The following is a 22,208-nucleotide window of genomic DNA, read 5'->3' on the forward strand; positions in this document are numbered from 1 at the left end:
GGACCTTGGGCCAAGCATCCTAGCCTTCTCACCGATCTGAGCTATAGTGTGACCTTGCCACAACAGCAGCCTGCATCACGCACAGCCACCCACCAACGGAGGTGAGCCGCTGAGAAAGAGGCTTTGGTGGGACAGACTGGCCTAGAATTTGGCATCATACTTGGCTCGGAAATCTGTTATCCCGACCAAAACACACCACACCTCACGCCAAGCATTTTGCCGTCGGGTAGTTCCACAGTCACCACTTTTTTTTTTTTTTTTTTTTTTTTTTTTTAAATTTTACCAAGCCACTTTTCCTACTATTGAAATGTCGTCCCAAGTCCTAAGAGACAGGTTGGAAGGAGAGGCCACTGTTGGCCACGAACACAGTCTTCCATCTTCCAAGGAGGAAGCTCATTCCAACTGTGTGTCAAACGTCACGACATCCCACAAAGGAGAGCTGGAGTGGTCTGGGCGTCACACAGCTGACGTTCGACAGTGTCTCCAGAACACGCCAGCTCCTGCTGCCTCGGGGAAGGGCTGTGTGTGCTAACGTTTTAATGCTCACATCAATTCCATGATGTGCCTCAGTGGTTCACGTCACTTCAAGCAGCGTGAGCTGCTGTCAGGAGGAGGTTGCGTGGAAAAATGCCACAACGCAGCTTGATTAAATTATGTGGAGCATACGAAAGAGAAAAATCAAGAAGAGGTGGGAAAATCAGCATAAAATGAGGCTAGAACTGTGGACAGATGATGCCTTGGTAAAGTCAAGGTGGGTGGTTTGGTCCAGTAAAATGACTGCACCGTCACGCAAGCAAAATTTTCTTTTATTTAAGTGTTTCTGAAGCTTTCGTTAGGATGGGCACTACGCTATTACTGTTTTCTTTCTACTTAAAGAGAAACCACCTACGTAAAACAAAGACAGAAGGACACCAACAACTCGAGGACAGTTGAAACAAAACCCTTAGAACCAGCTGAATGATCTGTAGAAATCCAGTTGTGGAAACCGGTAGGTTTGTGCAAAAGAGGAGAGGCTACTATTCCCAGGGGTCACCTACAGTGCGGAAGAAGAAAACCCTGATCCGACAGTATTTCTCAGTGACCTTAAGATGCCAGGGGGCTGGGGAAAGAGAGTAGTGTGCTCGCAGGACGGAACTGCGGTGCGGGATCTGAAAGGAGCCACCGCCCTTCGGGAAAACCGCCACCACGTCTCCCAGATAGGATCACCGGTGCCTGCGAGAGCAGCGTCTGGAAGCGGGCAGCGCGCCGTCCACCCGGGGAGCAGCAGGTGATGGGATGGAGGTGAGGCCCCGGGCGGGAGGCAGTGCCACCCGGGGAGGAGGCCGGGCGCCAACCGCCGACCGCCAGCCCCTTCCAGCCCGCAGGTTTGGTCTCTGTTTTCCCCGGGGGAGGAGGAGAGGAGGGTGAGGTGGAGGAACAGTCTGGGGGGCGGGGCGGGGGGGGGGGAAGCTTTTCTCCCGCGTGCATCCTCGAGTGCAGGAAGGCCTGCTTTCTCGGGCAGGAGGCCTGGCGGGCCGGGCGCTCAAAGCGCTAATGTGGCCGCACCACTGAACTGAACCGGCGCAGGCCTGGGCCTCGGTGGCCAGAGCAGCGGCCCGAGACCCGGACACCGCACGCGTACAGGTGCGGTTACGCCCAGAGACTGACTGCCCCCCCCCGCGGTGCTCCCTGTCCTCAAAACCTGCAAAACGAGCGCTCTTCTGGATGACAGAATCTGTGTGTCATTCACTCTGCGCAAAGTCCGTTTCAGTGACGGCCTGGGACAGCCGGGTGGCCTCCCCCCGTCCGCCAGGAAGGGAATCCTAAGGAGGAGCCTCTTAGGAGACCAAGCAAGGAGGAGGAGGAGAAAGAAAGGAGACATCTGGGAGAAAGGCAAGCTGTCTGAAATGAGTGGAGAGGCGGGTTAGTGTTGCTTCGACCCCCGAATACAGCCTCCTGGCCTCTCCCTGCCTCATGTGCTCGGCCTGTGGTGTGGATGAGGTTACCGATATCAACGGCATATTGTCAGGTGCTGAGAGATGGGATATGTATTCTTCTGTATATATACACATATAAAAAAGAAGAGTGAGGTAGATAAATGTTTGAAAACCAAAACCAAAACCAAAAAACACGAAAACAAAACCAAAAAACCAAAAGAAACCCGAAAACTGTCCTGTCTTACACACACACACACACACACACACATGCACACGCACACAAAACCCTTTCCTCAGTATTTAAATTCATCACTGGGGGCTTCTCTACAGTGATTGAAACTGGTATCACAAAATAAATTAAAACTCCTACATAGAATACCTTCTTAACTTTTTTTCTTTTTCTCATTTTTTTTTCTTAAGGGAGAAAAACCATGGGGCAGAGGCTAGAGAACATCGCAGGACTTAAGGTACTGACCAGAAAAAGCACGACATGCTTGCTTTCTCGTGTTTCGTCTCCAGTCACGACTAGCAACCATCAGACTTTAGCTTTGTTCCTCCTCGTAATTGAAACATTTCCATCCCAGAAGCAACTCGGGTGCTGTCATCACTCTGGTGAGAAGTGCTAAAAACTAAACAAAACAAGACCCCCGGGCCCCGAGGACTGGGATTCCTGGCTGAGGAGAAGCGAGCCAGCGCCAGGGCTCTGGTCCCCACCACCCCCCCCCCCCCCCCCCGGGGAGCACACAGGGCTCCAGGGCCATCGGCCACCATGGTGCCCATGCGTGCCCGACCCGGCCCCTCTGGCCCTGCACCCTGGAGGGGGTGGGGGTGGGGGCTGGCTGACGCCCTGAGGAGGCCACCCCCGTGGCTCCCTCCCTGCCAGTGCCCTGGAGGCCCCCCAGGGAGTTTCTGGTTCTGGAGACAGGTAGGTGGGTCTGGAGGGTGGTGGCGGAGGCCATGGAGGGGCCCGCCGGACCCTGCTCCGCTGCACCCTTGGACTCAGCAGCTGTTTTTCATGGGATGGAAGGATTAAATATCCATAAAAAAAAAAAAAAAAAAGAAGTAATCCAAATGCCTAGCGTCTGCAGTTCAAACTGCTGTTGTACCCAGGAATTAAAAAAATAGAGATATGTGTGTCACAACCAAAACGAAGGTGAGGGAAAGTGAAGGTGAGACTGTCCAACAACGCGACTAGAAACACTGAACGAGGACATGCGACGTATTTAACCTTTTGTTTTCTGACCTGAGTTTGCGTCATGTCTTGCACTGTAACAGACTCCAGCGCGGTGAGAGAGCAGGCCGGGTAGGGGGTGGGGGGCGCTGCCTCCCTCGCCAGCCTTGTGCCCACACAGCCTACGGGTGAGAACGTAACTAACGGGCAGGGGGAGCGGGGAGGGGAGGGCGTATTTATAAAAAGGCATCAAACAGTTCATGGCAAATTATGTTCGAGAAGTATCGATTACTGGGAAGAGAGGAAGAAAGTCACGCACTCTAGTACAAAGCATAAGAAGTTTCTTGGAGTGAGCAGAGAGGGAAGGAGGGTAGACCTGAAGGTTTTCATAGATTAAATCCACAAAGATAAAGGACAAAAAAAATAGCAGCTTTTTTTTTTTTCTGTACAGACGTATAGATGAATATCTGAACCGTAAAAAAGTTATAAAAGTGACATTAAAGACGATGTGTATGCAAATGTTTCATGGTCTAACATAGAACTGTAAGACCCATGAAGAAGTCCTAGTAACAGAGAAAATGTCAACAAAGCTTAGAATGCTTGAATCCATTTACTGCTTTGCTTCTTACTGTTGTGGTGGTGTTTGAATTTCTTTTCCTTGCAAACCTGCATAAACAGTTGGGCTGAGTCCCTGGAAACCCCTTCCCATCTGTGTCCTGGGGGCCGGGAGCGGGGGGCCAAGGGCGGGGGGGGACAGGAGACTGGCACGTGGATGACCTTGACTCAAAGCCTGTCTTCCAGGCTCACGACAGGGCCTGTTTCCTCCACAATTCCGGGGGGGGGGGGGGGGGCTAGCAGGTGGGGGTGGGGGAGAGGGGCAGGGAAGCCGGGTTCAACTTCTCCCAGTCTCCACCGAGAGAAAATCCCATCCTGTCCACTTCCCCCCAAACAATAGCCTAGTCAGAAAGCGATCAGACCTGTGTGAACGTAAGACTTGAAAAGAACGCCAGGGGCGACCAGATGGAGTGCATCATCCACGTGGCTCTAAAATGACGTGACTAGATACCATGCTCGCCCCATGCCTCTGGAAACAAGGAGATAAGTGCGGGGGTCGTGAGAGAGGAAGTTCAGGGTTTTGGCAGAATTTGGCAGCATTAAAATGGTGACAACCTTGAATGAATGATGGCCCTTTTTAAATCTCGTTACGTCCCTAAAAAGGTTAAAGATACAGTTAAAAAAATCCCGTCTCAAGGTGTTTTGTTTTGTTTTGTTTATAAAGACCTACGGTGACAGGCAGGTGTGTACAGGGGCAATGGGGGTGGGGGCCACAGGGAGGGACAGCCATTTCCTCAATCTGATCAAAAGGGCGTCCCAGCTGGGGTTGCGGCAAATGTTTTTCTATCATGAAGCAGAAAGAAAGAGAAAGGTGAGAGAGAGAGAGAGAGAGAGAGAGAGAGAGAGAGAGAGAGAGAGAAGGGGCGGGGGGAGAGGGAGGGAGACAGATAATGAGAGGAGAGACCGGGAAAGAGTGAGGAGACTCGATTCTCAAGTGTTCTGTTGCTATTAAGTGTTGTCATTAAGGTTCTTAAAGGCCCATGTCAGTTAAGGGTTCGGGTAGGGAAATAAAAAGCTGCTTGCATATTGAAAAAAGGAACATCCCAAATGTGTTTACTGCAGAGAAGCCGTCTCCCGTGGGCAGCAATGGCAGTTCTGAAGATCCACTGAGGTACAGGAGGCTGTGAACAGATTGTTAAAACTCTCTCCCCCCACCCGCCGCCGAGCGTGCACACACGTTACTGTTTGCACGGGATCCGGGATCCGAGGATCAGCAGGTCGAAGACTGGGGCAGAGGCAAGGCCCTCTCGTTCTTGCGTCCCCCGTTCATGTGCGCGTAAGGCTGTCTCTCGTCGAAGCTGGCTCGGAGAACCAGCACGCCGGGGCCCGGGCCGTTCTCGGCCTTGTGTCCTGAGTGTCTGTCGGGCAGCGGCAGGGAGGACGAGGAGGCGGAGGGGTCCAGGGGGACGCTCTCCATGTCCTCCGGCTCCAGATCCAGCTCCTCCGGCTCGGGCGGCTTGTTCTCCTCGCTGTAGTAGAAGGAGACCTCCCGGAAGCCAGGTTCCATCTCGTCCTTGATGCTGCTGATGATCTCCAGGAAGGAAGGCCTCATCTTGGGGTTGTACTGCCAGCACATGCGCATCAGTTCAAACCTGAGGTGGAGACAGACAGACGGTGGGCCCGGCCGTGAACGGTGGCTCCGGGGCCACCTGCTGTGGCCTCCCCCGACGCGCGGGCACTGAGAGCAGGGAGGCAGCTGGGCCATTTCTCTCTTGACGGCCCGACTGGCCTGCGCCGCTTTCGCTCCGGGGACCCAGGACCCTCCCCGGGGCCAAAACCCAACCTCTCATTTCCTGAGGACAAATCTAGGTTTACACAGAGTCTGACATGACAGGTGTTATGGGGACAGTGCTAAGAAATAAAAATACAAACAAAAACCTACAGAGCGTCCTATCTGAAGTGTCTCTTGGAGCCACCAGTGAAACATTACTTCCAGAATTAGAATGCAGGAAGCCTCTGGTTTCTCACTAATAAGGCTTAAGAATGGGGGCACCTGGGTGGCTCAGTTGGTCAAGCATCTGACTCTTGACTTCTACTGCTTCCCTTCTGCTACTGTTCTCACCGGAAGATTCTATTCTCTGTTTTGTTTTAAAAGTTCTGGCTAAAGAGGGGTGCCTAGGTGGCTCCGTCGGTTAAACGTCCGACTTCAGCTCAGGTCATAGTCTCGTAGTTTGTGAGTTCCAGCCCTGCATTGGGCTCTGTGCTGACACTGTGGAACCTGCTTGGGATTCTCTCTCTTTCTCTCTCTCTCTCTCTCTCTCCCCCTGCTCTCTTTCTGCCCTTCCCTGCTTGGACTCTCTCTCTCAAAATAAATAAAAATAAACTTAAAAAAAAAAAAAAAAAGGCTTAGGAGCGATCACAGCTATCCTGACAGTGACCCTCCCTTTCGTGCCACCTATGCAATTTCTAAGCTTCTTTCTGGGGCCTGGGGCCGGACAGCTGGCAGTGAGGTGGGAAGGCCACAAGACAGAAGGAGCATGCGTCTAGGGTCTGAGGTCCCGGTCCAGCACCACCCAGGCTGCCTGCTGCCTGCCCCACCACCCGGGCTCTGGCCTCGGGTCCAGGCTGAGCCAAATGAATCAGAGTCCTATGAAGACGTGTAGCCAGATCCCGACAAGGTGGGAAGGTGCGAGGGGCCCTGCCTAGGCAAGGGGGCGGGCAAAGAACATGGCATGAAGCCTGTGCCGGGTCTCACCAGCTGGACCACGGTGGCACTTGGGCCGCAAACCTCTGTGAAGCCTTCAGTGGACCACAGGAGGTGTCTGTCCCCCGCCCCCCACCGGAGAGCAGGAGGCTGCACAAGGAAGAAGGACGGACGGTGTTGTGGTACAGCCAGCGGCCTGGACCCAGGGGAGGCCTGGGCTTGGACAAGGGTTCAGGATGACCAGGGGAGGAGGGCGTACTTCTTATGAACCCAGAACGCAGAGAGACCCAGCTAAGTGGACCTTGGGAGCAAAAAGGAGGGTGACTGACATCCAGGCTGGCCACAGAGCCAGAGGAGGCTACGGTTCCGAGAAGGGGTTGGCGGGCGGCCCTTTCTCGCGTGAGCTTGGCACAGAAGAGCCTTCCCTTCCATTACTGTTCTCGCCAGAAGATACTATTCTCTGTTTGTTTTAAAACTTTTGGCTAAAGAGGGGCATTAAGCGGTTAAGCTCATGATCTCACAGTCTGTGGGTTCGAGCCCCACACGTGGTGCTATGCTGACAGCCCAGAGCTGGAGCCTGCTTCCGATTCTGTCTCCCTCTCTCTCTGCCCCTCCTCCGCTCATGCTCTGTCTCTCAAAAATAAACATTAGGGGCGCCTGGGTGGCGCAGTCGGTTAAGCGTCCGACTTCAGCCAGGTCACGATCTCGCGGTCCGTGAGTTCGAGCCCCGCGTCAGGCTCTGGGCTGATGGCTCAGAGCCTGGAGCCTGTTTCCGCTTCTGTGCCTCCCTCTCTCTGCCCCTCCCCCGTTCATGCTCTGTCTCTCTCTGTCCCAAAAATAAATAAAAAACGTTGAAAAAAAAAAAATTTTAAAAAAAATAAACATTAAAAAAATTTTTAAAACTTCTGGCTAAGTCAGAGTGGCCAAAATGAACAAATCAGGAGACTATAGATGCTGGAGAGGATGTGGAGAAACGGGAACCCTCTTGCACTGTTGGTGGGAATGCAAATTGGTGCAGCCGCTCTGGAAAGCAGTGTGGAGGTTCCTCAAAAAATTAAAAATAGACCTACCCTATGACCCAGCAGTAGCACTGCTAGGAATTTACCCAAGGGAGACAGGAGTGCTGATGCATAGGGGCACTTGTACCCCCATGTTTATAGCACCACTTTCAACAAGAGCCAAATTATGGAAGGAGCCTAAATGTCCATCAACTGATGAATGGATAAAGAAATTGTGGTTTATATACACAATGGAGTACTATGTGGCAATGAGAAAGAAATATGGCCCTTTGTAGCAACGTGGTTGGAACTGGAGAATGTTATGCTAAGTGAAATAAGCCATACTGAGAAAGACAGATACCACATGTTTTCACTCCTGAGAGTGAAATCCTGAGAAACTTAACAGAAACCCATGGGGGAGGGGAAGGAAAAAAAAAAAAAAAAGAGGTTAGAGTGGGAGAGAGCCAAAGTATAAGAGACTCTTAAAAACTGAGAACAAACTGAAGGTTGATGGGGGGTGGGAGAGAGGAGAGGGTGGGTGATGGGTATTGAGGAGGGCACCTTTTGGGATGAGCACTGGGTGTTGTATGGAAACCAATTTGACAATAAATTTGATATATTGAAAAAAAAAAACTTCTGACTAAAGAGACGCTTTTCAATAAAAATGGCTAAATGGAAGGCTTGACTGACAGACCACTTGCTCGTCTGGCCTCAGGGAAGAAGCCCAGGGGGCACGGAGACCAGTCTGCAAAGGCAAAGCCCTAAGCCAACCTGGCCAAGCTACCTTGGAAGTCCTGGGGGGAAAGGTGTCCGGTATGGGAGGGAAGAGTACGTGACCTGCAGGGAGGGTGGGAGCCTGAGAGAGGCTTTCTGCCTGTGTCGCTGCCGGGTTTTAGAAATCAGATTTTGCAGATTATGTTGTACTGGACCAGCCACACCCATCTGTTCACATATGTCTGTGGCTGCTTTCAAGGGACACCTGCTAGGTGAGTAGCTGGAACAGAGACTGCCTGGCCTAGAAGCCCAAGATACCGGCCGTGTGGCCCTTTATGGAAAACGTTTACCACTCGTGCTCTAGCAGAAAAAGATGTGGACAAAATACGAAGACCAGATTTTTTTGCCTTGGCCATGCCACTAACCATTTGGTAGGGCTAACCTTTGGTTAATGCACCCAGTAACACACAGGGTGTCGGGCAGGTGGGGTTTTGTGTGTGTGAACTGCTTGAATCCTCTCAAGTCCTAGAAGTAGGTGCATTGTAACATGTCCCCATTTTGTAGATGAAGCAGCAGAAACACCAAGAGAGTAAATAATTTGTCCAAGGTCCCCAAACTGGTGAGGCGGGAGCAGGATGGCATTCTCTGCGAAAGAGTATGGTTGTGCTTTGAAAACCACCTACCTCAGGAAAAGGAATTTTCTCCACCTCAACAAGGGAAACCATGGTCCCCCTAGGAGAGCCATTCCTGTCCTCATAGTCACCGTGTGACAGCTCCTGCCTGGGGTCACGTGGCACACAAGCCTGCCTTCCCTTATCTCCCATTGCTGCCCAAGAGAAAGGACTCCCTTCCCACCCCCCACCCCCAACAAACGGGGCCATAAATACTCGAAACCCCTCTCTGTGGGTCGGCTGTGATTTCCTCTCTGGCTGACTGACTTGTCCCTGAATAGAAGCGCAGCCAAGGCCAAGAACATGTGATGTGCCCTGGCTCGGTGCCCCTGTGGCCAGGGGGAGGGGAGGAGGTGCTGAGAGGTGCCACCAGTGACTAGAGTGACATCAGCACAAACAAACCATGTGATGCCTCTCTTAAAGCCTTCCAGGGCTGCCCATAAAAGGAAGTCTTTCTTACTCTGTAGGACTCAAGACCTTGTTTACACTATCTCTACAAGAAAACTTTCCAGTAGACTCTAGAAGGATTTATGAGCTGATAAAACTCTTCTTTAAAAAGGCACATGTTTTCCCCCTCTCTCTGCCCCTCCCCTGCTCGCTCGCTCTCTCAAAAATAAATAAACATTAAAAAAATTTTTTTAAAGGCACGTTTTAGAACTAGTCCGCTCTGGAGCAGTGCTTTACCCAAGGCCCCCTCGTGGGGGGTGAGGGGATGTGCAGACCCTCCACCTGGGGCAGGAACAGGACCAAAGGGGGCTGCTGCCCCGCTGTGAAGCCGCTTCACAGAGGCAAGTGTGACCTGAGGAGGTGGTGTGAGGGAAGAGGGACAACTGTCCCGACCCCTCCCATCCTGCATACAGGGGGCCTCAGGATCGCCACCTTCCTCTAGGCCCTGCTGCATGCACGCAGGTGGTGATCACAAGCCCAGGTGTGAGAGGCAGCCCAGCCTCGGCCCCGTGACAACCCAACCGATGCAACAAAGACCAGATTCTAGAAAGGCCCTGCAGGGCTTGGCACACCCCTCCTCCACCTCCTCCTGGCAGCCTAGAACAGCCAGGATTGTCTTATGAGTCGCTTCTCAGCGGCGCCTGCCAGTGGGACGGCAGGCCTGCCCATCGCCTTGCCCCATATCACTCTGGCTTTGGACTGAGACCAGACTCAGGGCCCAGGTACCACGGGACGGCCTGTAGTTGCGAGGCCAAGCACGCACCAATGGCCATTCCTGACTGTTTGGATTCTACTCAAGCACCCTATTCCCACACAACCAGCACAGGATCACAGCAAGGGCAAAAACCATGTTTGAAGACTGAAAGAACCACCAGAGTCCCCTGAATGTGTTTCAGTCTCCTCTGTGAGTTCGTGACTCTCTGGGCTAAAAAGTTCCAATTCTTTCCTGCGTTGTGTATACTGAGCACTGCCCTGGCAAGGATCTGGACCTGTGACACTGTGGAAGTTTTACCGAAAAAGATACGGCTTCTTGGCCCAGGGCTTACAGCTCGCTGCACCTCTGCTTGAGCCCTCTCCTGCAGCATTACAACCCGGTCCTTCTGCCACCCAGCTTCTGAAAGCTGGGGCCTCGCCTCGCAGCCCTGTCTCTGGGACGTCAGCGGTCGGCACGCAGACACAGGCGCTCAAGGACACTCGCGGTGGCGGTACAGAGACGAGAGCTTAAGAGAAGGTTAAGGACAGGCTTTGTCGTCGATTTGAAGCCTAAGTGCTCTGCGCGGTTGAGGGGAGAGAGATTCTTGGCTGCTCCAGAGGAGCCCATCCCACCTGCTTGTAGATACCACCAAGACGCCGCTGCTGAGCCGAAGCCCCCCACCCCCCACAGCCGCTGCACGCCAGCCCCCAGGTTACCCTACTGGTGCCCGCTCACACCTCTGGAGCCACACAGTGGAAGTGGTTTCTTTCCCACCCGGGCGCCCAGCAGGGCTTTTGGGCAACGCCCAGGAGCTCAGTGACGTTCCTCTCCTCTGGCAGAAACGGGAGTCCGCTCTTTTGTGCCCCATAACAAAAGAACCCCTCTCCCAGAACACTTCTTCTTTACCTAAGCTCATCAATAAATTCAGAAGAACAACACGGACACTCCCTGCACCATCAGCTAACCTCCTTCCATTCTGTTGTTTTCTTCGGAGGGAGAACAATTTGCCAGGGGGGTTCTGGAGGGCAAAGCAGAAATGCCTCCAGAATCAAACACGTAATATCCAAGAGTAACCTCTCCATGTGAATTTCCTTGTCACTCTATGCTGGGAACAGGAAGTCTAGCACCTTTCCCATGGCAGGTGGGCTGCTTCCCAGGCATATTAAATTAATACCAAAACTCCAGTCACCGGGAGGTGGATCAACTTTAGGGAGTCCCACAAGTTTCTCAGAGGCCGTTTCTCCGAGTCAAAGAGACAGCTCAAAAATAAAACCTCTCCTCCCACTACCCCAAACCACACGAACAAAACCGACACCTGCTTTCTCGGACTGTGGCTAAGCTTCCTACACCACCACCAGCCCCAGCATCAGCCTCTATTCTGGCACCAGACCCTCGGATGCAAACTCAGCAGGCATCACTCCTTATACTCCATTACTGAGATTTTTTTTTTTCTCCGAAGGAAGATTTTTCTTATAATGAGCTGATAAGAATACAGTGACCACACTGTTCATGGAGAACAGTCACCTGTGAGGCAGCCTGGGAGTCAGTGGGGTGTGGTACCCAGCCCGCGGTGATCCCCACCTCCTGGGGTTCATGCCTCCCGTAATCTCCTCCCACATCACAGAGGACCACCCCTGAGGTTCGGCCATGAAGGACACTGTGGCATCTGCTCCGCTCTGGAGTCCTTTGCTCTCGGGCAAGCTACAGGCCCATGGCCCAAAACTAGCCTACTGTCCAATTTTTTTGGTGAGGCAAATGGTTGAAAAAAAATCAAAATAAGAATATTTTGTGACATGAAAATTATGTGAAATTCAAATCTCAGTATCCCCAAGTAAAGTTTTACCTGAGCACAGCCACACTCATTCACTTGGTATCTGTGACTGCATTTGCACAATGAGATCGTAGGAGACCACAGAGCTGAGAACACTTCCTATCCGTTTTTCTAGAGGTAAGTTTGCCAAGCCCTGCTTGGAGAAGCCAGCTGCATGCCACTTGCAAGTGGGTCCCGGCCCTAGTCAAGCCTTCTGATGACCGGAGCCTCGTGAGAGACCCTGAGCCAGAGCCATCCCGCTAAGCCGCTCCCAGGTTCCAGGCCTTCAGAAACTCCATGAGATGGTAAATGCTCATTGTTGGGTTTGGGATAATGACCCACTGTGTAAAAAACTAATACGGGTGCACAGAGGAAGCGTTTCCATGCTAGGGAAGAAAGTGTGAGGGGCGCCGGGGTGGCTCAGTTGGTTAAGTGTCCGACTCTTGGTTTTGGCTCAGGTCATGATCTCACGGGTTTGTGAGTTCAAGTCCCCGGTCGGGATCCATGCTTGCAAAGCCTGCTTGGGATTCTCCTCCTTCTCTTTCTTTGCCCCTCTCCCCTGTTTGTGTGCTCTCTCTCTCTCTCTCTCCTTCCCTCTCTCCCTGCCCCTCTCTCTCTTTATATATATGTATGTATACATGTAAATTAATGTGATTATGTACCTATTTAATATAAATGCAAATTAATAAACATGTACTAAGTGACCTTTTGAGTCTCTTCTAACTTTGGGTTCTGAAACCTGAAGAGGCTAACTGGGAAGGTTCTTGAGGGATCTGGGAAACCCCATCCCCCCTCCCTGCCCCATATATACAGCCCTCTGAGAAATGGGGCCTCCTGTCATTGGTGGGTCTACTCTGCACCCCATGTCCAGGCCCGTGCAGGCTTCCTAGTCCAGCCCCGGGCTCAAATGATCAGGGGGCTCCCCCGCCCTCAACACACACACACACACACACACACACACACACACACACACACACGTGGATGCCAGAATGCTGCTTCCCCTATGGCAGTCTTGGGTCCTCTTTCTTAATTCCATACCAGCTATCCCTGGGCTTCAGCTGAACAAACATTGAGAAGCAGCAGTTAGGAAGCATAAGGCTCAGCTAATGCACTCCAGAAGCATGGGGTGCCGCACCGAGTCCCCGAGCCCAGAGGTCCTACAGCCGCACGGTCAGAGCCATGGGAACAAGGCCTACCACATCGACGTGGATTCAGTTTTGGTAGCAACAAAGTGCTTCAGAAAAAATACACAAAACCCTGGTTTGTTGATGGACAGTGGTTTCTGCTTCCCAAGCTGTGGTAGTCCGATTCTCAGATGCTCCCCCAGATTCCTGCCCCTGGGGTCAACGCCCTGTATAACCCCTCACCTGAATGTGGGTCAGACTAAGAAAGATGATGGGGTTTCACCTCGTTATGGAGTTTTCTCATCAGCTGACTCTGAGTTAACCATCAGGGAGACGATCTGGGCTGGATGTGGCTTAATCAGCTAAAACGAATGGTAAAAGCAGCAGAGATTCTCTTGCTGGCCCTGAAGAAGTAAGACACTCCGGTGGGAGAAGACCCATCCTCCGGAAGGCCGGCGGTTCTGCAGCCCTAGGCATGAGTCCTGCCGGAGGCCCAGAGCCTCAGATGCTGGCGCCCCCAGGCTACGTCTAGATTTCGGGCTGATGAGACTAAGCCAAGGGGCTGGCACACCCATGTCCAGAGTCTGACCCAAGGAAACTGTGAGAGACTCAAAGGAGCAAAGGTTTCAGGACTGTCGAGGCCAGTTTCCCTGGTCCCCAGTGGACATGGTATCAGACTCATAGTGGCAAACCCACCACGCTGAGGCCCGGCCTGGGGCCCCTGCTCGCTGGGGGCCTGGTGCGCGTGCAGGTGGCATATCTGGGGGGGGGGGGGTCTTCCACACAGACACAGAGATGGCCTGACATCTCCTCCGGGGTTGCTCCCAATGTGAAGCCACACCTGTCCTGAAGAACACTTCTGGAAAATTCCGGAACTGGTGCTGAGGCATGAGTGGTAGCCTACCTTCTACCCATTGGGATCCAGAAGACTCTCTGAGCCCTGCTTTAACGTCCACGTGGAAAACAAGTCCACACTCTCTCCCTGCTCCTGTCCTGCACCCAATGACCCAACCACAGAACACCTTCACACCCTCGTCTGACTCGTTCCTCCTGTGGACAGTGAGGCCCTCTTGCCCTCGACAGCTCTGACCTGCGCCAACAAGGAGCGCGACTAAGGACGCTGAGCAGCGAGGCCCAGGAGGGATCACGGACACCCTCCCATCATCGGACAAACCTCAGAAACAAAAAGCGGAATGTTCTTGTTGTTGTTGTTAAAAAGAAGCAGCTTGAGGTGATGAATCTGCCAGCACCCAAAGCTGTACACCCCCGGGGCTGTGTCGGGGCCCCCTCCCTGATGGGCCAGCTGAACCACATTCCCAGTCCCCATGGGTCACTGGGTGAAGCCCCAGAAAGTGTGTTGCTTTCACAGCTAATGACTTTGGTCAGCACTCAGCAGAGAAGAAACCTGGGGCGGGGGGCGGGGGAGGGGCGCCACGGTGGAGGTGGCACGCGGTGGGAAGAGGCCTGAGGTTTGCCCTACGTGGTGCCAATGCAGTCCTGCCAAAGGCTGCAAGAGGCTCCGGGATTTGGCTTAAGAGCAGCCAGTGCCATGTTGTTGTCCCCTCCCCCACTTTTCTTAAACTCTGGTGCTGAGGCCGGTAAGGATCGCTTTGGTCAAATACTTCCCAGAGATGTCTGGCCTGAGACCCCAGGTGCAAACCAGGACTAGAAGATTAAGGGAGATGCGGTGAACTTAAGGTGACTCCGCAAAGGCATAGGGTCCTTCCATCAGGATAACCTCCTTCCAAACTGCACCCCGCCCCCTCATCTCCACCTGCCGGGCCGCAGAGACTGGCTCTCACAACCACCCATCTCGGGTGACCCAGGAAGGGTCATCGAGGAGGGGAATCTGAGGGAGGGCATCAGGGGCCCAGGCGTACGTACAGCATGTCGGGGCAGTTGTCCGGCTTGTCCAGAAGGCCGCCCTCCATGACGAAGCGAAGGACTTGCTCGTTGGACAAGCCCTGGTACGGCTGCTCGGCCAGCGTGGCGATCTCCCAGAGAACGACCCCGAAGGACCTAGGGTGAGAGACGGGACGTGAGGGCTCAGAGAGGGGCGGGCAGCCCTCACTGCCCCTTCCCTTCCAGCATTTCCCCACTCCGGGTGCTGAAAACGTGCCCTCGGCGTGGTGACTGAGCGAGCGTCCTCCAGTGCGCCCAGCAGCGGCGAAGCGTGGCCCTTGTCTTCCCGCAGTGTGGGCAAAGCTGTAGCAGGGGGTGGTTTGCAGTGCCCCCTGAATGACTCAGAAGCACCTGCTTTCTCATTTGAACCCCGGGCAGGTTGAGTTCAGGGCCTGGCCCCAGCCACAGGCCCAATAGGGCAGTGTCTCCCAAATGTGCTCTATCCTCTAATTAAAGGCAGGTCCCCAGGCCCTGCCGGGACAGTGGTTTAGTGACCTCGAATATAGCCTGGGACAATCAAGCCATTCAACAAGCTCTCCTATTTTGGAAACTTGTACCCAAGTAGCTCTCAATGCTGGCTGTGGAGTGAGTCTCCTGGCAAGTTTAGAAACATTTTTTTAATGTTTATTTATTTTTGAGAGCGAGAGAAAGAGACAAAGTGCAAGTGGGGGAAGCGCAGGGAGAGAGGGAGGCATAGAATCTGAAACAAGCTCCAGGCTCTGTGCTGACCCCCACGCAGGGCTCGAACTCACGACCCATGAGATCATGACCTGAGCCGAAGTTAGATGCTTCACCGACTGAGCTACCCACGTGCTCCTAAATATTTTTTTAATGTTTATTTATTTTTGAGAGAGAGAGAGTGAGCGAGTGAGCACGAGCAGGGGAGGGGCAGAGAGAGAGGGAGAGACAGAATCCAAAGCAGGCTCCAGGCTCTGAGCTGTCAGCACAGAGCCCGATGTGGGGCTCGAACCCACAGACCCTGAGATCATGACCTGAGCCAGTCAACAGACTGAGCCACCACCCCCCCCACCCCTCCTGCTGAGTTTTCAAAACATACTGACGCCTGGGTCTCTGACCGCAGTTCTGACTTCCACAGGTCTGGAGGGTTAGAAAGCTCGGAAGGGGATCTCACAGGTCCAGTGGGGCCAGTGGGGAGGGAAGCCCTGTGGGAGTGAGCTGGGGAGCTGCTGGTCTGTGACATGTGACGGGGGCTCAGTCTCACAGGGAGAGAAGCCAGGAGCACAGCACTGGCTGACGGCGGGCTGGCAGGCAAGGAGGCGTCCTTAAGAAGAGTTTAGCTGAGGGGCAAAGGCCAAGACGTAAATTCAGCAGCGGGGGCAGTGAGCCATTCCGCTATGCATGCAGTTTTGCCTGCTGGTTTAGAAGATCTAACTGCTGGAAAACAAATTAAAATATGTGGACACGCACACAGAAAGTTCAGACAGGTAATGTTTAAAAGGAGATGCCGTAACCTGCAAAATAAAGGTGGCCTCCCAACACTGCCACCTCGCACCAATTTTCCTCGGTCTATGTGCCTTTACGCTCAGTTCATTTCAGCAGAATAAAGCAGGCTCGTCGGCAGCAAGCAGCCCGAGGGGCTTCCGACAGGACTGCGGAAGGGCCAGGGGGTGCTAGTGGCAGAGCCACACTGAAAATTCTGGGGCCTGGCGCTTCCCACCGAGAGCTCCCGGGATCCTGGCCCGGAGCCTGAGCCAATGTTTTATTCACTGCTTCAGCTACAGCTACTTTTCCGTGAGCAAAAGGTTTCTGTACAGGGGCGCCTGGGTGGCTCAGTCGGTTAGGCGTCCAACTCTTGATTTCAGCTCAGATCATGTTCTCACGGTTCTTGGGTTCGAGCCCCATGTCTGGCTCTGCACTGCAGCGTGGAGCCTGCTTGGGATTCTCTCTCTGCCCCTCCCCTGCTCCCAAGCATGTTCTCTCTCTAAATATAAATAAATAAACATTAAAAAAAGAAAAGGTTTCTGTGCAACTTTGTACTAAGAACAGATATCAGATATAAATAAAATCTTAGCAGAGGACCGACTCACCCAAGGCCCTTTTTAATTTCCAGTGACCAAGAAATAGCCTTTATATTGCACAAGAGACCTAGAAAAGCCAAAGACTCAGAGGCCTAAGTGTGGCTGAAGGCACACTTCAGAGCCTTGGGCTGAAGGCAGCCAGCTTCTCCACAACTCTGGTGCTGGGATGTCATACTGGAGTGGGCCTGGTCACATCAGCAGCGTGCCTCGGAGCTCCCAACCTTCATGTCTGGAATGCGGTACAGTGCAAAGAAAGACAAGCGTGGCTGTTTTTACTGATTGCAGGCCTGGCCTCAGGAATCCTCTGAGAACAACACAGTTCCCTCCCAGAGCCCCTTCTCCTCCACAGACTCTGCCGGTGGGGCCAGCCCCTCTCAAGCAGCCCATTCTCACTCAACGGCTCCCGCACGGACTCTTTCGGCTCCGGGTGCTCTCTTTCAAGCTCCCGGTCACTTGGCTATCCATAAACTTCCCGTGTCTCAGCCCAAGCTCTGCCTCTCGGTCCTGTTCTTCTGGCCTCAAGTAGCTGGTGTCCTGCCTCACTCGAGCAGTCAACCCAAGGCCGTCCTTCCCTCGGCCTCCTCAGGGTCCACCACGGCACTGACGGTCCTCCTCGGCCTATAGCACTCTTCCTTTCTGGTGCTAGCACCGTTCACCATGCGGCCTGATGCTCTAGCTAACATGAACATCTTAAGACAGTCTCCCGTGTCGCTCTTCCTTCAGAAGCTTTATGCGTCTTTCCAGAACCTGAAGAATCAGGCCCAAGCCCCTGACACAACATCTGAGGCCTTACTTGCTCTCTCTCCACCCTAACTCCCTCAAGGAAGTCCCACCGTCTTTCGCAAGCGTGTCCTGCTGCCATAGCCTCTGTCGGCATTCCCGCGGTCTAGAACCTGCATCCCCACTGCCTTGTAAGTGACACTCCTACTTCAGGGTGCCCCACGGCCCCATCTCTTCTGGCCAGGCTTTTGTGACTCCAACCTGTCAGGATCACTTCCTCTTCTCCACAAGACTTCACCCTTCCAGGACAGGGAGTCGGTCTCTAGTTGCCCCGTTCTTGCACACACTGAGCATTTCCTGGGCCTCACCAGGTCCTCACGGTCACACGCATGAAGTCACACAGCAGGTAACAGGGCTGGCCTGGAGTGACTCCTGTGTGATGTCAGTATCCCTCGTCAGGGAGGGCCACTTGATGCTGGAGTCTGGTCACGCTTCGCGGGACGTGACCGGCAGAGTCCAATGCGTGAAGGCTGAGCCATCTCTACCCCACACCAAGACGCCCCCCTGGCATCACTAGTTGCCACAGGAGCCATGTAAACATTCTGCAAGCTACTGCAGGCCTAGTAGGGAGTGCAGACACTCGAAAGCAGACCTCACCTCACAGGTTGAGCAGCCAAAGCCCAGAGATGTCCGTGGTTTGACCAAGGCCACACGGCCAGACAGGGACACTAAGAGGCAAAGCCTGTGTACTTTTCAAAGCAGATGATTTACAACGGCATGGGCACTGGTTTCAATGCCTTCATATTGTACCGAGTCATGAATTTTGTGGACAGGTTTCATCTGTAAACACTAGACAAATGTCTTTGTGTGACGTCTTTTCCAATCATGAGCACTGGGGGGCTTGCCCCGAAGAAGGTACAACTTGATGTGACTCTCACACATCAGTGCCACTGCCACCTGGGGCCAGCGTTCAGGAACCACACCTCAGCACACCACGACAGGATCATGTCTGTGTCCCACCCACCAGCAAATTGAGACCTACACAGATCTCCACATTCCCCGCTGACGTGAATTAGCCAGTAAAGAAGCAAATAATTTTAAGTGGGTGCGGGCCTAGGTATTTGTGGAAGTCTGGAAACCTTAGTAAGTCAAGAAATGAAGACTGTTGGAGGGTGATCCAGACGCCCAGGGAGGGGACACACTTGTGGGCTCCAACTGCCTAGTTTTTTGCTTGGTTCCCTCCACCCCTGGAGGGCACACTTGTGTCTTCTAAGCCAAAGGAATCGTCCTGCAAGGACACGGTGCTACGACAGAGCTGCAGGAGTAGGAAGCACAGAGCCCGAGGGCCTGGGAATAAAATCTCAGAGGGCACTGGGAAAATGTGGAAGTGTTCAAACTAGAGAAAAGAGACCACTTCCTTGTGACTCCAAGGCCCGTCTCGTCAAAAACAGACGAGAGCATGCGAGTGTGCTACAGAGGAGGGCCAACGGGTGTCACCAAGAGGCAGACTTAAGCATCATATGAGAAAGACGTGCAAAGAACAAGGGCATCTTAAGAGTTAGGGTGGCCTGTCCTTGTGAGGGAGAGGACAAGTAGTCCTGGAGACATTTGAGCAGAAGCCTAACCACTAGCTGTGAAAGAGGCCATGGGTGGGATGTGGGGGCTGGACCCGACCTTGGGAGTGCCTCCCAAACCAAAGACGCTGAGGTCTCTTTGACACAGTCAAATACAATTCTCTGTATCTCTTTCTAGAGTTTCAACTATTTGGGAACACCTGTTTTGTGCTATTGAATACAATCTAAGGTGACTCCCATTCCTTTGACAGGGAGGGCTTGAGATCCTAGGCAGCTGAGGAACCTTCCATATTCACCAAGTCCTGGCCTACCCTACCCATGTTACCCTCAAAGGCTGTGTTACCAAAAAAAAAAAAAAAAAAAAAAAGAATTTAAAGCACTGTTAATGCCTGAACACTGAACGGAATGATTATCAAATAGACACTCTTGTTTACATACACATATTACTCATGCATAATGTCAATGCCGTCGAGTGGGAGAAAACTGGCATCGAACCCCCTGCATGTCCCTCTGTTGCTGCTGCTGGTGGCATTCGTTGCTAACCAGGGTTTGGGCAAAATTAGCCTGTGAGATATTAATAACTCTAGTTTTATCTTCTCATCCTGCCTCTGCTGTCCCTGGCTCGCACGGTTTTCTATTTTATTGTACTACAAGCTGACCTCAGAGCTTTGGGAGGTATAGAGGCTACAATAATCAGATGCATGAACAGACCTTCTCTCCTCATCATCTCTACATCTAAAAATGGGGGTGAGCACTTTGATTTGACAGCAAAGAGCTAACTATCTTGGACAGGCCGACTGCAAAAACAGATCTCGTATGTGAACTCGAGAAGCAATCACGCTTTGCCGGGTCTCATTCAAATGCTATTTCCAATTTGCACCTGTCTTCGTAGTGAGATCCAAGGCCCTTGAACTATGAAAGGTTCACGAGGTTAAAAAAAAAAAAATGATGTCGGTCACTATTTAAATAGCTCCTCTATGTGGTCGTCCAGACAGTTGAGTAAACAACTCCCATTTCCGTAACACAGCAGCAATGGGACATCCCGAGAGGACAGCCAAGAAACTAGTTGACGTTCTAGGAGGTAGATGTGCCAGGGCCTCAGCCTGCCAAGGACCTCAGTTGTATTTCAGAACCTGGCCTCCTCTCCACAGTGTTGCTGAGGTATCACAGGAAACAGCGCTACTGAGAGTCCTTTGTACTCCTCAGCTAAGCTTTCTACCCCAAGATACGTTATCGTGAAGGGAGACACTGTGCTTTCTACCCCATCCCTGGGTCCACAATGGTGAAGTCCTTTGAAAAAGGACAGACAGCAGATGGGACCAATGAGAGAACACATCCAGACTCACAAGCTTTGGGTGTGAACAAAGGAATGTCTGCAATCCAGAGTTGTAATTAGGTGAGGCAGCCGCACACACACCACGTTATCTATTTATTGGGAAAGATGGAACGAGGGCAGGTGGCCAGGGGAGAGGTGAAGTTTTCGGACACGTCCCGGCCCCTGATAGTCTGTCTCTCAAGGGCTCCTCGCCACTTACTGAGCACTTAAGGACTGCAAGAAATGTGGGTCTCACAAATTCTTTAGAGCCCACAAATGCCCGCTGTCCTCAGCTAGCCCACTGACAACAGGAGCCTTTCAACTGTGCAGGACTATGGCCCACACAGCGCTTGGCCAAAGCTGGAAACGGGGTAACGATGAATAGAGACCAATAGAAACATAAAGCCCTCGAGACGGAGCCAGTGGGATCTGTGGAAGCTGGAGGGCTCTGGGCTCGCATGACAGAAGAAGACTCTCATACCAGACATCAGAGTGAGTGGTGAAGACCCCATCCTTGAGGGACTCGGGTGACATCCAGCGCACAGGCAGCAGCCCCTTCCCTCCTTTCCGGTAATAGTCTGTCTCGTAGATATCTCTCGTCATACCGAAATCTGTAAGGTGGAGAGAAGGCACAAGAGTGACGCACTTTGAGCAGCTCTCAGGGCGGAAGCAAAGATGTTCCATCACAGCTGTGGGGCACCCACGGGTGAGCCACACTCTCAGGAGGCTGGGTATCAGCATTTACAATTGTATAAGGCAGAATCGATAAGGGATGACTGATCGATTAATCCTGTGACAAGTAAATACCAATGAATGTCTGCTTCAAATAGGTTTACAATTTGAGTCCTTTGAAAAAAAAAAGTTGGGGCACCTGGGGAGGGCTCAGTTGGTGACGCATCTGGCTTCGGCTCAGGTCATGATCTCATGGTTTGTGGGTCAAAGCCCCACGTCAGGCTCTGTGCTGACAGCTCAGAGCCTGGAGCCTGCTTCAGATTCTGTGTCTCCCTCTCTCTCTGCCCCTCCCCCACTCACACTCTGTCTCTGTCTCTCTTTCCCTCTCAAAAATAAACAAACATTCAAAAAATTAATAAAAATAAAAAAATTTAATTTCATTCCAAATAAAGAAACAGATAAATAAAAAAGTTAATTCCTTTATTCATTTAAAGTGAGAAGCAGTTTATAAATTACCAAGTCTCCCACTTTATCAAGAAAATATTCACGTGTAGACCAAAGGTCATTTACATGTGGTTTTAGAACCTGGTGAAATAAATAAGAGCATTCTGACTCTTACTTACTTGGTAGCACTGCCCCACTACCAGAGGAAATAAAATAGTCTTACTGCTTAATAAGGGGGAAAATATTGAAAGTACCAATTCACGGGGAAAGAAAAGTACACAGTAAGATGCTAGGAGATGCTATTTACTAGGCCCCTGAAGCTATTACCCAATAATGTTTTTCAACATAATGCTCCTACTCGTTTTTGAAAATTTGTTCCATTTTCCATGTCTCTAAAAGATGTCACATAATTATGTTTGATGGCAGGCCTGCTTTATAATCCTAAATTATCGCTTCTTTGTCAGATTTTGATTTTCCACTCAATCACCCAACCTTTTCTTACAGGGACTCTTCCGTTTCCTTCCCCAGGAGAAAGGGCTGCTCTCCTTTCTAAAATGTTCATTCATGTCTCTAACTGTGCCACAAAGTGGTTAGGCTACAAAGCAAACACAGGGAATAAAGTTCCTTGCACGTTAACCAACACAATTTACTTGTACTGAGCTGAGGGGTCAACAGCTGCCTCTGGTGAAATTACTTGTCATGTTTGGACTCCATGAGACACCGGGCATTGGAAAAACA

The 22,208-nt window shown here is 52.1% G+C and overlaps 1 protein-coding gene across 2 annotated transcripts in view; it reads right to left on the bottom strand.

Annotated features, from left to right (window-relative positions):
* Positions 1-3,411: 3,411 nt before the first annotated feature.
* The window catches only part of IGF1R (insulin like growth factor 1 receptor), a 303,326-nt gene continuing 284,529 nt past the window's right edge, over positions 3,412-22,208 (bottom strand). For both annotated transcript variants that reach the window (XM_058736718.1, XM_058736719.1), the window contains exons 19-21: positions 20,836-20,965; positions 14,689-14,823; positions 3,412-5,294 (exon numbers count right to left, since the gene is read on the bottom strand). In XM_058736718.1, the coding sequence (XP_058592701.1) occupies positions 4,913-5,294; positions 14,689-14,823; positions 20,836-20,965 (647 nt within the window). In that variant the 3' untranslated portion in view covers positions 3,412-4,912. The remainder of the gene's footprint in view (positions 5,295-14,688; positions 14,824-20,835; positions 20,966-22,208) is intronic.

Source organism: Neofelis nebulosa, chromosome 7 (assembly GCF_028018385.1).
Source record: "Neofelis nebulosa isolate mNeoNeb1 chromosome 7, mNeoNeb1.pri, whole genome shotgun sequence".
NCBI classification, from domain to species: Eukaryota; Metazoa; Chordata; class Mammalia; order Carnivora; family Felidae; genus Neofelis; species Neofelis nebulosa.